Raw genomic sequence first — 14,727 nt, forward strand, 5'->3', positions numbered from 1 at the left:
TTCTCCTAACAGTAGTGTGTGTGACGCATATATGTTTTACTACCAGGTGTGCACTGTGCAGGATACTGATCATAATGTGATTGCAAATGAGTAACTTACAGTCATTATTATGTTGTATTATGCATAGTACAATTTATCTGTCAAACACTATTAAAGTGTCTACTTCCTTCAAATCTGCTCTTATTCTTTGTGTTATTCTCTCTCACACACCACAAGTACTCAGATCTGGAGTTGGCGTTGAACACCCTGGTAAGTCAGTTCCATGGTGCTGCAGCCAACAATGCCCCCACACTAACCACAGAGGAGTTCCAGACCCTGGTCTCCACACAGCTACCCACCCTTGACAAGGTAATATGAACCCACACAGTAAAGTACGACTCTGTTCCAATATTTCCAATATGTTCCTTCCTTCCTTGTGGTAATCACTAATCTGACATCACTGAATTAAGGAAATCTATGTAGTTTAACCCTGGCTTAAACCTATCCAGCCATGTTCTATACATTTTTATCCCAAGGGAAAGGATGAAGGAAGAATGTATTTGAACTATTGGGCCAGGGAGAGGTCTCATTTTGATTGATAAATTCTTCCCTTCTATGGCAACCTCTGAACAAATAGAAGTGCAATCCCAAAATAATCCCTTAGCAATCTAATCTCTACCATCAGGCTGTGTGTTGCCTCCCCCTTGTGGATCTGAGAGGATTGGAATTAGGTTGTGGCTCCACCTAGTTCAACTGGATATATTGCATAATTACATGCTTACATCTATCCAGCCATTACTGATTCATGGAGGGTGGATTGATGGTGTGTTTGGATGGCTCTATTTAAATATGGACCGTAAATTATGTTATATTTTTCAACCCTTTTTTTCAATATAAATATTTTTTAAACAAAACCTACAAACGACAACATCACACAAACATCAACTACATCACACCAGCCCAGACCCACATGCTCATGCCGCCATCTCCAGCGCCCGCCTCACTCTCTGCCACATGGCCTCAAACTTTACCATTTTATTTCTGTCACCCACACATTTTCAACATTGTGTTAACGATGAAGGATTGGTTGATTTCCAGTTTTTAAGTGTATGTTTTTTCAAGATGATTGACGAGAAAAATATCGTCCAACCCATCGGGTGTCCCACTGCACCCCCATATGCCAAGTCTTGAAATATGCTGCCAGACAGATTAAAAGTACATTTACATTGTAATACTTCTGACAGACAACTTTGTAACTCCGCCCATAACTTTTGGACTTTATAACTTCATACCCTTTCTAATAGACAGCAGGAGATGAACAAGGCTTGAGCCAGCTGCTGCAGCAGATTGGAGTGAAGGATGGAAAGGGGGTCTCCTTTGAGAACTTTTGGAACTTAGTCCAGACACTGGCCACCGTTCAATACGGACAGAGGAGCCAGGAGAAGACAATCAAGTGTAACTGCGTTCTACAGTGAGGAGCTGGTTAAACATTATCTTGGGAAACCTACCACTTTACACCACCCAGAAAATCAAACTTTAACCTGGGCCCCTCCAGCCACCCCATCCTAGTATTCTAACTCCCTAACTCCTCCTCCCTGGCTGTTCACACCTGGTTGTTGTTATGTGTCTGCCGCAGAGAGGGTTAATAAAGTTGTAGGCCTATTGGATGGTTAAATGAAATGTTTACATTATAGTCTTCTATTCCATCTGCAATTACCCAACATTATTATTTCAACTTCATTGTTATGTCAGTTCTTATGGATAATAGCATGCTATTTATGTTTTCATTATTTACATTGTCACACTTATTAAAACAAACATGTCAAATGCAAAAATGACAAGAAATGAAACATAGTATGTGTGTTGTGTTCATGATAATTGTATTACTTGTTGAATAAAACTTAACATTTTGTTACCTGTTTTGTGTTATTCATGCTTTTTTTTCTAACATAAGTATAGGCTAGGTCTATATCATGGAAGCTACCAACTCTAGAATACACAACACTATACAGTCTACTCCTTTATGTAGGTCTTACTCTACCTACTGACTCTGGATCTGATAATATGTCATTCCTAGAGCTAATGTCAGAATTAGAGGTAGAGTAATCTGATCCTAAATCTGTGGTTATGGTCTCGCTCAAAGCAACCGAACCAGAGAGTTTCTAAACCCAGAAGTGCAACATTGTGGGACTTCCGGGAAGGCCTGCTAAACAGACCAAGCAGACCAGGCCTGGACTTTGGGTTTGAGAAGTCAATGGGCCGTGCTCGATAGTATCAAAATTAATGTATCGTGGCTAAATGGACTGATCTAAAAATAAGGAGTAGTTATTTATGATGGAAGGTGATTTGTAGATCAGTCAGTCGGCGGTCGCCTGCACGGTCTGCTGCAACTTCGAACAAGTCTAATGAGAAGTAAAACATTCTTCCTTAGTTGTTCATTTTCTCTAAAGGCACACCTAAATTGGAGCCAATTTCTTAAGTTGTTGAACAATTTCTAACTCCAACCTCGTGAACTGTCACATTTTCGTCAAAAACGAATTTATATGGAAGCAGTGCCTTTGACGGCCTGCACATGCGCAGTTCGGCACAAAACCAATGTTTACGTGATTCTGCGCATGAGGTTAGCTAGCCAGTGTCGCCATGGACATCGCCTAATGCAACCGTCGTGATCGGGAGAGCAGTTTATGCCTAGCTGGACTATCTTTGACCAAACTATGCTCAAACTTCTTCCGTTGCGATGTTTTTTTAGTCTGAAAGAATATCCGGAGTAGCCTGCCCTGGTTTAGAACCTGCGCAAGGTAAATACAAAAACAGTTTAACGGATTTTATTCTCATTTGCGTGTGCACAATCTTCATTAGAGGTAAGTCTCTCCTTAAATATGCATACATTATGATTATGAATAGTAATGCAGGTCTCGTTTTTCTCTCATTAAAAGCTATTTATCCCAGAATGACTCTTCCACACAGATGAACCATGGCGGGCAAAGCGGCGGTGACTTTCCGTTTGGGCCGAACGTTGTAAAAGAATCGGGAACCTATGGAAATTGTGTCCTCTGTGGATTAACTTTAAACCATGAGCGATATCCCCAACTTCTTCCCTGTTTGCACTCTATTTGTCAAGCATGCCTGCCCCCAGACAATCCAGGGTTGCAGAAAGGTATGAAGCACTTTTGTTGAACACATGGGTTTGGTGAATTTACTGTATCGAGCCCTTGGTTTAAGGACTGTTCTATCTGACATTTTGGTCAAAAATGAGTTATTCACATAGCTAGTTAGAGTTGTTCTTGACTTTAGTTTGTGTCCTCCACAGCTAGATGGTCTTCACACGAAAGACCTCAGGTTTTTGGAAAAAGTCAATTTTACGACGGGGAAAAAAATAAGAAATAGGAAGTTTTATTTGCACAAACAGCTTTGCTTTGAACTTGGTTTTATAAGGTTATATTTGCAATGCAATCACACAATGCTTGGTTTCCAATAAAAAAATAATGTAAAGTGATGTCATGAAAGGGGAAGACATCACAAAACAGTTCTGACATCTGGGACTCTCCATATCTTAAAACTATACATTTTGATAAAACCAATAGTTCCATGTCCTTGATTATTCATATCATGGGTTCTGATACTCTTTTGCAATTATTTCGATTTGTTTCACCACTTTTGTAGAATAATGCCTGGCCACAACTTCTGCTCTTTATGGCAAAAATAAGTAAATACAGGTACCTTGGATGATCCCTTAAAGGCCCATTGGCGAGGCATCCCTGTTTTTTATCTTGTTCTATATAGATATTGAAAGAGTATTTCACTGAAAATACAAACTTACCAGATTGCATGGATAACTAGTAAGTAGTTTGCTTTCACTGTGCATCAAAGACCAGAACAATATACCAGTTTACTCATCCAGAGCTAAGCTTTAGCCATGTTGCTAGTTATCCATGGTGTATTTGTCATTTTAGTGAACTATTGCTTTAGCAAATATATGGTGAACAGGAATTAATGTATTTCTGTGGTTTGAAGGATGGGGGGGATACTCTTTATTTAACGAATACATGGCTTTACTTTTCTTTTTAAATGAAATGAATCTTATAATTCAGTGCCAGATAGAACCGTTTTACTCAACCCAGATCCACATATGAGAATGCTCAATATCTCATAACTAGACTTTTGGCAGATAGAACCTTATAATTCCAAGGTCACAGTATCATTATCTAGGGGAGAGGCCAAATACTATTCAGAGAAACCCACAAGACAATCACACAGTGTTTTAGACAGGAAAAACTGAGAAGGGAAACGTTACAACATTACAACAATAGTCTATTTCTCTCTCTCTCCAGATCTCTCTATCTCTCCAGCATGTCCGTCCTGTGACCTGCCATTTAATATTCTGGAAGTCAAAGATAATCTCTTTATTAAAAACTCTTCCAACGAACTCTGGACTGGTAATGTCCAGGTGAGACACTTTGGGGGTTAATATGAATAACTCAATAATATTAACTCAGTCAATGATAGTGCTGTTCCCATAGCCTGTGAATGCCTTTACAAATTCTGTGTATTCCATCATCACGTCTGTGACTGCAGTGTACCTGTTGTGAGGGGTTCGTGGCGAGTGGCTGGTGTGTGGAGTGTGGAGAGGCGCTGTGTTCCGAGTGTGTATCTGCACACAGGAGAGTGAAGGTGACGAAGGACCACACTATCCGGCTCCAACCCCCAACAGGTCTGCCCTAGAAAATCATCATCTGGAATTATATACCCTCAATACCATGCTTTTGAGCATTATGGCTATTTTTTTCAGAGACCTCTACTCATGTAGAATTTGATTACATTATCCACAGACATATCTTATCTGCTTAAAGATTTTTACAAACATCATACCATCTTATGCAAACACTTTGTAATATTCAAGTTATATTTTATTATCTGGTCACTACGCGCACACAAAAGACCTGGGCCTCCCAAACATTGGCCAAGAGGTCAGACTGAGCCAGACACAGCCATCAAACACTTGTTGATAATACCAGGACACTGAAATAGCATGTTCATATACTAGAATGTATCATATTTTTGTATTCCCCTGCAGGAGTCTCCGCCCCCACAGTGTTTTGTCCCACACACAAACATGAGCCAATCAAGCTCTTCTGTTTGACCTGCGATCAGCTGACCTGTCGAGACTGCCAACTAATGGATCACAGGAACCACAGGTAAGTTTCCTGGCATATTGCAAATACAGTTACAGTATCATGGAATGTGAGGTTGGGCCTAATTCAAATACTGTAGAAGAAGCACCCTTACCTACCTTGAAGTAATCGCTAAAACACAATTCGATAGGTAAAAAATAAGTCACGTAATTACTTCAAGGAAGAGAGGAGGACAAGATGGATTCTTTAAGCATTTCAACAGGGCAGAAGTCTCTTCTCCTGTTCTCCTGAGTCTCCTCTTCCATTTCCATGCAGTTTCCAGTTCCTACATGAGGCGATGGTCAGCCAGAAAGATCAGCTTCAGTCCCTGGTGCAGAGAGTGAGGCAGCAGAGAGTTGCAGTGAAGCAGAGTCTCCTGGACATGGATGGCAGGTAATAACTAGTCAATTACACTGGAATGAAATTACAATATTGGTAGCCATGCTGGTTAAGTGTGCCTTGATTTCATGAATTCAAGTGTGCCTTGAATTATTTGCTTATTTGATCTGTTCTTGACATAATTTGGACTTGTTCGCCCTATTTGGTAAAAGATCTTCTGTATACCACCCCTACCTTGTCACAACACAACTGATTGGCTCAAACGCATTAATAAGGAAAGAAATTCCACAAATTAACTTTTTTAACAAGGCACACCTTTTAATTGAAATGCATTCCAGGACCTCTTGAAGCTGGTTCAGAAAATGCTAAGAGTGTGCAAAGCTGTTGTCGTGTCTTTACTATGATTATATTATATGACATGCTATTTTATCAAATCGATTACCTAATGTTTAATTGATTACGTGATTGAATTAAACCATGCAACAATTAAAAGATGAATAACCTGGGTCACCACGGAAGCATTCATTTATATAGAGCAGTTATCTCCCAAATCCACTCTCTTAAAGTTTGAAGGTCTTTTATATCAATAGCAGTCAATTATTAATCACTATTAATTGTTACCTTCTATCAGTCTCATCTGAATGTCTTAAAATCCTTGGTTATCTGCACGAACCCTAGCTTAAATTATGAATAAGCGATATACAAATTGGCTTAATTATTTATTTACTAACTAATCAGGTCACAGAAATACATGAAAACAAACAGTAGATATTATACATTGGGTTGTTAACTTCTCTGCAAACGTCCCACCGGCCAATAGCCAGGGAAAATACAGCGCGCCATATTCAAATAACATGATATAAAAATCAAACTTTCATTAAATCACACATGTAAGATACCAAATTAAAGCTACACTCGTTGTGAATCCAGCCAACATGTCAGATTTCAAAAAAGCTTTTCGGCGAAAGCATAAGATGCTATTATCTGATGATGGCACAAAAGTAAACAAAGAGAAGGATATTTCATCACTGCAAGCACGACACAAAACGCAGAAATAAAATATAAATCATGCCTTTGACGAAATTCTTTTGTTGGCACTCCAATATGTCCCATAAACATCACAAATGGTCCTTTTGTTCGATTAATTCCGTCGATATATATCCAAAATGTCAATTTATTTGGACCGTTTCATCCAGAAAAACACAGCTTCCAACTTTCGCCAAGTCATACAAAATATATCAAAAGTTACATGTAGACTTTACCAAAACATTTCAAACTACTTTGGTAATACAACGTTAGGTATTTTTAAATGTTAATAATCGATCAATTTGAAGACGGGATGATCTGTGTTCAATACAAAAAGAAAACAAACTGACGCATCTTTTTTTGTAACGTGACTCTCTCAAAATATTTACTTCATGTGACCCTCATTTACGATAGCCCTACTTCTTCACTACACAAAGGAATAACCTCAACCGATTTCCCAGGACTGGTGACATCCAGTGGAAGCGGTAGGAACTGCAAGAAAGTCCATTAGAAATCTGGTGTCTCTAAAAAAACTAATTGAAAAGACAGTGACATCAAAAAAATACAAATTCTGAATGGTTTGTCCTCAGGGTTTTGCCTGCTACATAAGTTCTGTTATTCTCACAGACATGATTCAAACAGTTTTAGAAACTTCAGAGTGTTTTCTATCCAAATCTACTAATAATATGCATATCTTATATTCTGGGGATGAGTAGCAAGCAAGCAGTTGAATTTTGGCATGCTATTTTTCCCGAAAGTGAAAATGCTGCCCCCTGCCCTCAAGAAGTTTTAACAAAGAAATGGCCCCTAGAGGGCAAAGCCGATATGGCGGCTTGGTAGACAAAAGAAAGCGGTGTGCAGTTCAAGAGCGGGAAACTCATAGAGGATTACTACACTCATAAAAATTGCTAATACTTTACATGAGCGACCGCTCATTCCAAAATAAATTGCAATTCATATTTACGCCCGTATGTCGTTGTTGTCTTCTCTGTTGGAATCCTCGGTCGTCCTGTAGGGTTCATCAGAGTTTCTGGTTAACTTTCATCGAAGTCAGTCTTTCGTGGTTGAAGGTGGTTAGAATGGATACTTCAGAGTACCATTCAGAAATGTTCTTATAGAATAGATGCTTCGGCGGGTGTCTGTATTCTCATCCTAGGTTTACGTAATTTCTAGCTGCAGACTTGTAATTCGTGTCTAAGATTTGCTCTTATTCTGTAGGGATCGATAGTCTCAGAGTTTAACCATTTCTAGCCGTGTAGCCAATGCTCCACGTGGTATAGTCTTGTCCTTTTGGTAGAGTTGTAGTTTAAACCACTTCACACACCAGCGTCACCCGGCATGTTTTGGTCTTAGAAATTCAACCATTTGCAACCTTTGCTTACACCGGGGTTTGCATGGTCTGGTGTGAATTTCATCAGGAGTGTGTTTTATACGTTTCAGTAGAAAAGGGCGGTCCATGAGCCTGACGTAATGTCTATGCTCACGTGGGCGTGGCCACTGACTAGTTAATCTCTATATGAAAATCCATACTCTCATTTAGAAGGTTAACATTACATTTAATCTTTTCACAAATAGTTTAATGTTTAATCACATACGTTTCACAATATTTAGATGTAAACCTGACAGCTGGGAAATGTACACTTTAAGAGATACAGTTGCTGTCCTTCATGAGATCACCAAATGAAACACACTCGTCATAACTGTCTCTTAAGTGTCCACGGACCCTTCCCACATTCTCAAAAGTAGAGATATTGTTTAATTCTCTCATTTTGGGGATTTGGGAGTTTGGCCAAGTGAAGTCCTTTGTTCTCTCTCTGTGCTCTCCCTCTCTTTCTGCATGACCAGGGGGAGAGAGTCTCGGCCAGGAATTTATGACCTGAGATAACAAAACCTGGGTTTAGGAGAGAGTCTGAGGGTGGGGGGGCACGAGCTACACCCAGAAAGGGCCACGTCATGACACTGTCCTCAAGGCAAAGGGTGGCTACTTTGAAGAATATCAAATATATTTTGATTTGTTTAACACTTTTTTTGGTTACTACATGATTCCATATGTGTTATTTCATAGTTTTGATGTCTTCACTATTCTACAATGTATAAAATAGTACAAATAAAGAAACCTTTGAATGAGTATGTGTGTCCAAACTTTTGACTGGTACTGCATATATCAAAGGGACGCAAAAGCCATTAATTTCATGGAAAGACCCACATGTTCTCTCCCACTTGCAGATTGCTAGACATAACACAACTCAAGTCAAAGCTGAGGGAGAGCCTGAAGAGAATGCTTCTTGCCACTGTTCAACTCTTGAAATCGAGAGCCATGTCGCTCTACAGCAACATAGAGGTATTTCAGCTATACAAGACTTACACAATGCATGAAAGTTAAAGAAGGTGTGTGTGTGTGCATGCGTGTATGTGATTTTACTCCGTTTGAGTTGATAAAATGCTTGCTCATGTCCATCCAGACAATGTGTAATGCCGAGGTGGCAGGGATCGAGACGAGACGGAGTGCACTAAACAGACTGGGGCAGAGGCAGGAGTATGTTGCTGACTTTGCTGAGAAAGCCCTGAATGTGGAGGACTTCTTTGCCCTGCTCTCCTGCAAAGGGCAGGTAGGAACCCACTTGTTCTGCCTGTACAAAGCTGCTCACACATTTCTTTGTTTTTCTTTTGGCTTATATGAAAGTGCCTTATCCCCCATCTCCCCCAAAGACACTTCACTCTGAATTGAGTTGTGAATTTCTATTTCATTTAAATTCTTGAATTTGAATTGACCTTGGATTGGCCACACCCCACATGAAGCAGAATTTGAATGAAAGGAAGTAGAATTGAATTCTATAAAATAAAATTCAAATGGCTTATTTTTCCAACAAATCACCATAGAAATGTTTATTTTGACATCATGTATGGTTACCAATACCATGTAGCATAAGGTTGAACATTTTCATTTTAAAAACTAATTTTCCTAAAACCATTTAAAATTATTACTGTTGTCTGGAAATATTCTAAGATCATGTTGTGGGTTTTCTATAATAATTCATCATTCCCTTAATGGTTTTAAATATCAGAATACATTTCCCAGAATGCATTAGGTCAAACACTGCAGTATGGAAGGGAATAATCTAACATCTCATGACAAAGAAAATTACATATTTGAGTTATAATCAAACTAATATTTGAAATGGTATGTGTGTATTATTTGCAACAATAAGTGGCATATCTTTCTTGATAAAATATTTGTCAAATGAATGATACTTTCATGTTTTATGTCTTAGTTCAATTGGTTTGAATTAAATGTTACTTCCTTCAATTCAAATTCAATTCAAATGTTGCTTTCTGTGGGGTGTGGCAAATTCAATTGTATTGTTCGAAATTGAATTAAATTCCAAATTGACCCCAATTCTGCGTCACAAACATTACCACATCAACACACATGCACAACCCTATGGACACATGCTCCTCTCACTCCACAGATTGGATCCCAGTTACAGCATCTCTTGACTCAGAGTACTGAGCCCCCGGGGACCATGCTTAAGTTGCAGCTGGTGATTACTGATGACTTCAAGAAACAAATAGCTTCCTTTGGTAAGTCAAGATACTCAATCTCATATTCATGTAGGCTTTTCTGGCTTGGATCTTAACAAAATCCTTAGATTAAATCAGGAAAAAAATGTTTTTGCATTGATTACCGCATAACGATGTGGTAGTCCAGTATTGGCCATTTTAGTGTTGTTAAAATAACATGGCCAAAATCGACCCAAGGACATTTTTCAATGGGTATGGGAACCCAGGACGCAAGCTTGAGACTGTTTGGTCGTGACCATCGCATTTTATATCATCGCTCCTACAATTGTATTATTTTTCTTCCTTTTTTCCAGGTAAACTTTTGGGTGATATTGTTCCCTTTGCCCAATCACATGTTAGTCAAGACAACCCCATGGAAAACCAAGAAAGACCCAATGCTCCCTCTGGCCAGTCTTCTTCCAGTGCTCCTAACATGTCCATCCATTCTGTTCCCCCTCATAACCCTTTCTTCCAGCCCCCACGCCCCTCTTACACTGCCCCATCCAACCCCCTCAGTCAGCCCTCAACTTCCCAGCCCTGCACCTCCCGTGAGCCTCCTCCTTATCGCTCCCTGTCAGTCCACACCCCTTCAAACCTTCCATTGAGCCATCCTGTGACACCCCAGCCCTGCCCATCTACACTAGCACCATCTCACCCCTCCCTGAATATACATAATCCACCATTCTGTCTTCCATCAAACCCTGCCCAGCCATCACTTGTCCCAGCACTTCATGTCCAATCAGCGTTTGTCCCCACAAACCATGCCCAGCTATCCCCTGTTCAGCCTCCAAATTCCCCATCTCCCCAATCACTGATCGAAGCCACACCTAGACTTTATGGTATGTTCAAGGCAACTCCCCCACCTGCACCTGGACGATCTCGGAGAGGTAAGGATGGAAAGTCCTGGACGTTCCACTCGTACTCACCTGTAGAGATCTGCCTCCCACCTTCTGGCTCCTCCTCTCCTGCAGCCGTAGCTCAGCATCAGAATAGGAACTTTCCAGAATCGCAGCTACTGTGGATCCTCCATCAGCCTCCCCCTGTAAACCCCATCCCTGTCCTCCCGGTTAAGGCCCTAGCAGACTCCCCCTGTGATAGAAGCCTGCCTCCTACTGGTCTGGCAGACCCTGACCCAAACTCTCAGGCCAGGGAGAACGAGCCTACCTCTACTGTCACTGAATTAGAGACTGACACAGAGGCAGACAGTGCAATCGAGTTGGAGGTCCTGTCAGCCTGGGGTGATAGAAAGGCAGCTGCCTGCTCGGACAGTACTTCTTCAGATCTGCCGTTCACAGGGACTTTGTCTACTGAGAGGACTTCTAATCATCTCTCTCACAGTGTCTTAACCCACACCCACCACCCCAAAGAAGAAACTGACATGGACCCTAACAGTAAACCCTATTCTGTGGGTAGGACCCATACTGCCCCCCACAACAATAAAAAGATAGCTTATGACCAACAACATGAGGACGCTAAGGCTATCAGGTCACTTCATCGGCATGTGAATAACTGGAGAACTGAGCTACCAACACGCATTAGAGTGCTACTGGAGGGCCCCTCTCCAAGCCTCAACAGGACAGGTTCGGTGGAGGGCCCCTCTCCAAACCCCACCAGGACAGGTTTGGTGGTGGCCTCTGAAATGCCAACCAGGCAACCCAATACCACCGAGCCACCGAGCTTGACCAATGGCAACAATGTTAACAACTCAAGGTACTGGCAACCCAGGGTCTTGATGTTTCGGCTACCCATCTCCACCCCCACTCCTGCAAGCGCTCTTCCTCAGTTCCTGCTCGTCCAAGGGGCCAGCAAAGATGAGATTATTCTGCAAGAGATTGCAGAAGACCACCAGGTAAGCACGTTGCTGCACTACATGTTTTGTTCCTGATTTAAAGTCTGGGTTAAGGTTAGTGATAAAGCACTTTACATTGTTCTTTTTAGCTTAGTAAGATCGTGATGATGATCTATCCCCTCTGCTGTTGTTGCAGTCCCATGGCGATGACATCTCGCCACCAGAGTCAGACAACCTCCTCTGGACTAAGGCCCTGTCTTCCCCAGAGAGTCCCCCACTGCTCCAGTATGTGACCTGTGCGGCCTGCCACACTGTTGGCGGTTCGCTATTCTGTGTGGAGTGTGGGAGGGGCTACCACCAAGATTGTCATATCCCACCCATTGGTCCTTCCTTCTGGTAATCTCCCTAAAGACTTACAGTAGTAGTTTCTGTGTGAAGTTCCAGTTTGGTGGAGTTGATATGGAGGGAATATGCTAGTCTGAGTTCCTTGTGTTAAAGCTGTGTGCTGTCTGTTTCCCTCTTTGGTAGGGAGGAGTGGAAGTGTTCACTTTGTCAGGACCTGACCGACACCACAGACCCCTACAGTGATGACAGGCACCGGACTATGTGCCTCAGCCTAGCAGACCAGAGGGTAAGATTCACCCTGTTGTGGATTTGAATTTGGATCCTCCTGCTGTGTTGGATAGCATTTTTAAATGTAACTTTTGGACCTGTAACTTCTTAGATTCAATGCTGGCATTAACCAGATCTTGTTATTTTCTTTGCTAACAGAAATGTGAGCATCTCCTACTCTTTCTAAGGTGTGAGAATGACAGAAACATTCTTTGCAGCATGGCTGAGGTGTGTATGAAAATATATATTAAAAACATGTTATTTTTTTATGATTATTCTGTCCTGACCAAAATGGCATATTGTAACTCAATGGCATTAGTGATATTTGTAAATAATCTTATCTGTTGCTATAATTTACCACATTTCTAATGAGAGCTCTCATACTTTTCTCTTCAGCCCCCCTCAGATTCAATATGTCTTGACTCCATACATGGAAGGCTGCTACAACATCGATCACCCCCTTACCGTACCCCCTCCGAATTTGTCTCTGACGTCTGGGTCCTTTTCGACACCATGTTGATGAACTCAAAGGTTGCCACATATTTTAAAATGTAATTTATATAGTAAAAATGTCATTACTGAAAGCATTTTCTGAACTTACCAAATTACCTGAGAATTTACAGACAAAAATACCAGACAAATTATATTGAATGTGCATTTTTTATAATCTCAAAGGACCAGGAGTTGGTTGTCACGCTACGTGGCAGCTTTCAGAGGAAGTTAGGGGAAGTGTTTGGGACAGCTCTCCACCCCTCCCTCCTCAGCCACCCTAACAGCAGCTGGACTGAGACGGGGGAACCTGAGGAACCAACAGCTGCAGAGTCTCTGAAGAGGATGAGGGAGTTACTGAATATGACCAAAGTGCCAAAGGCTAAGAAACATCACTCCCAGGTCAGAGTTGAAACAGATGAAAATGAAACTAATGTGAAAAAAATGAAAAAAGATGCAGACTGAATAATGGCCATTGAAGTGGAGTCTCAGAGATGCTATGTTAGTCAATTATATACAACTGACATTGTTTCATTAAATTAAATACAAAAGGGATTGTGTGTGTGTGACTTTGTTTTTGCACATTTGTAACAACTATGCAATACTGTAGCCTTTTGTACTGTATGCTAGTATATCAAATGTTCTATGTAGGCCTATGTTTCAAACGTGCTAAAGTTGGCCTAGATGAAAGGTGCACTGCATGAGCATAAGGCAGCTAAAGAGTCAACCAGTGTTCTTGGCGATGCTGATACAACGCCACCAGATGGCGCCTGAGTAAAAGCACATTGATCAGGGGTGAACAACTTCTGACTGTCCTCCAGGGCTGCATTCCTGGTTGTTTATGATTTTCCCCTAACTGATCAATTAGTACACACCCTGGGGAATCGGTGATATTAACTGTCAATGGTGTGTGCAATGCACACATTTGCTCTCCCAGAGTTAAAGCAGTTTAAATGATAAAAATGTTTATAAAATGATTTGGTTAGTGGTTCACATTTCTCTGATATGTTCATATTTTCAGTAGTTTTGTGTAGAGGGGATTTACCAATTGATTAAAGTAATGAAAAATGTTGAATGTGAGATTTTAACCAACCTGAAACAGTTAATTAAATTATCACAAGAAAACTAGCCATCATGATCACATAACTAACTGTATGAGCTCTATAATCAACTCACACGTAGGCAATACAGTCAGCCTTATCAAATGAATCAGAGTTGTGACACAGCCCACTTAATTAAACAGGCTATCTTCTCATTGGTTCATAAATGGCTCTACCTATCCTCCAGCTCTTGCAAACTATGCATTTATAGTCACTGTACAGTACCCTATATAAAAACAGGGTATTGAAAATAGCTTTTTGAAGCATAATCCAGTCCAAATGGTTGTCCAGGTCAAACCCAGCTCACATCATTGCAGCAAGACAATTGAGGGAAATCAGCAAAAAGTGGAAGCTAATATCTTATTACTTGTGGCTGAAAATGTCGGGAAATCAGGTAAGAATGTGTTCTTGTCTTTGTGTTTAATATGCACCTTGCAATGTTCCCAGAGAGAGGTGTTGTTAACGAGTTATATGCTCTGCCATCTTTCACTCAAAGGGCATTCAAGTATCTGACAATACTGTTGATCTGACGGAAGGTCTACCAATTGCATACTGTTAGGGAATTTATTTTCAGGGGCGATGTACACCCAAAGTTTGTACAAGCCATTACAATACATGTTGATTAAACTGTACACAACTTTTTGTCTTTTCCAGCGCTCAC

General features: G+C 40.8%; 1 protein-coding gene across 1 annotated transcript; it reads left to right on the plus strand.

Moving 5' to 3' along the window:
• Nucleotides 1-2,587: 2,587 nt before the first annotated feature.
• On the plus strand, nucleotides 2,588-13,521 carry LOC129857612 (transcription intermediary factor 1-alpha-like). Its single transcript, XM_055926047.1, has 15 exons — nucleotides 2,588-2,840; nucleotides 2,947-3,136; nucleotides 4,311-4,426; nucleotides 4,555-4,690; nucleotides 5,054-5,174; nucleotides 5,427-5,543; nucleotides 8,742-8,856; nucleotides 8,978-9,124; nucleotides 9,986-10,097; nucleotides 10,391-11,925; nucleotides 12,062-12,261; nucleotides 12,394-12,496; nucleotides 12,637-12,705; nucleotides 12,874-13,008; nucleotides 13,153-13,521. Exons 2-15 carry the CDS (start codon nucleotides 2,947-2,949, stop codon nucleotides 13,429-13,431), a joined length of 3,375 nt encoding a protein of 1,124 aa, XP_055782022.1. The 5' UTR covers nucleotides 2,588-2,840; the 3' UTR covers nucleotides 13,432-13,521.
• Nucleotides 13,522-14,727: the final 1,206 nt, after the last annotated feature.

The sequence above is a fragment of the Salvelinus fontinalis genome, chromosome 6, assembly GCF_029448725.1.
Source record: "Salvelinus fontinalis isolate EN_2023a chromosome 6, ASM2944872v1, whole genome shotgun sequence".
In the NCBI taxonomy this organism is placed as follows: Eukaryota; Metazoa; Chordata; class Actinopteri; order Salmoniformes; family Salmonidae; genus Salvelinus; species Salvelinus fontinalis.

What these genes read in the sequence shown, in the direction of transcription:
- LOC129857612 (XM_055926047.1), top strand. Translation starts at nt 2,947, where the DNA reads ATGAACCATGGCGGGCAAAGCGGCGGTGACTTTCCGTTTGGGCCGAAC. An exon ending in CTCCTGGACATGGATGGCAG is followed by an intron (nt 5,544 to 8,741) that starts GTAATAACTAGT and finishes TCCCACTTGCAG; the next exon opens with ATTGCTAGACATAACACAAC. An exon ending in CCCATTGGTCCTTCCTTCTG is followed by an intron (nt 12,262 to 12,393) that starts GTAATCTCCCTA and finishes CCTCTTTGGTAG; the next exon opens with GGAGGAGTGGAAGTGTTCAC.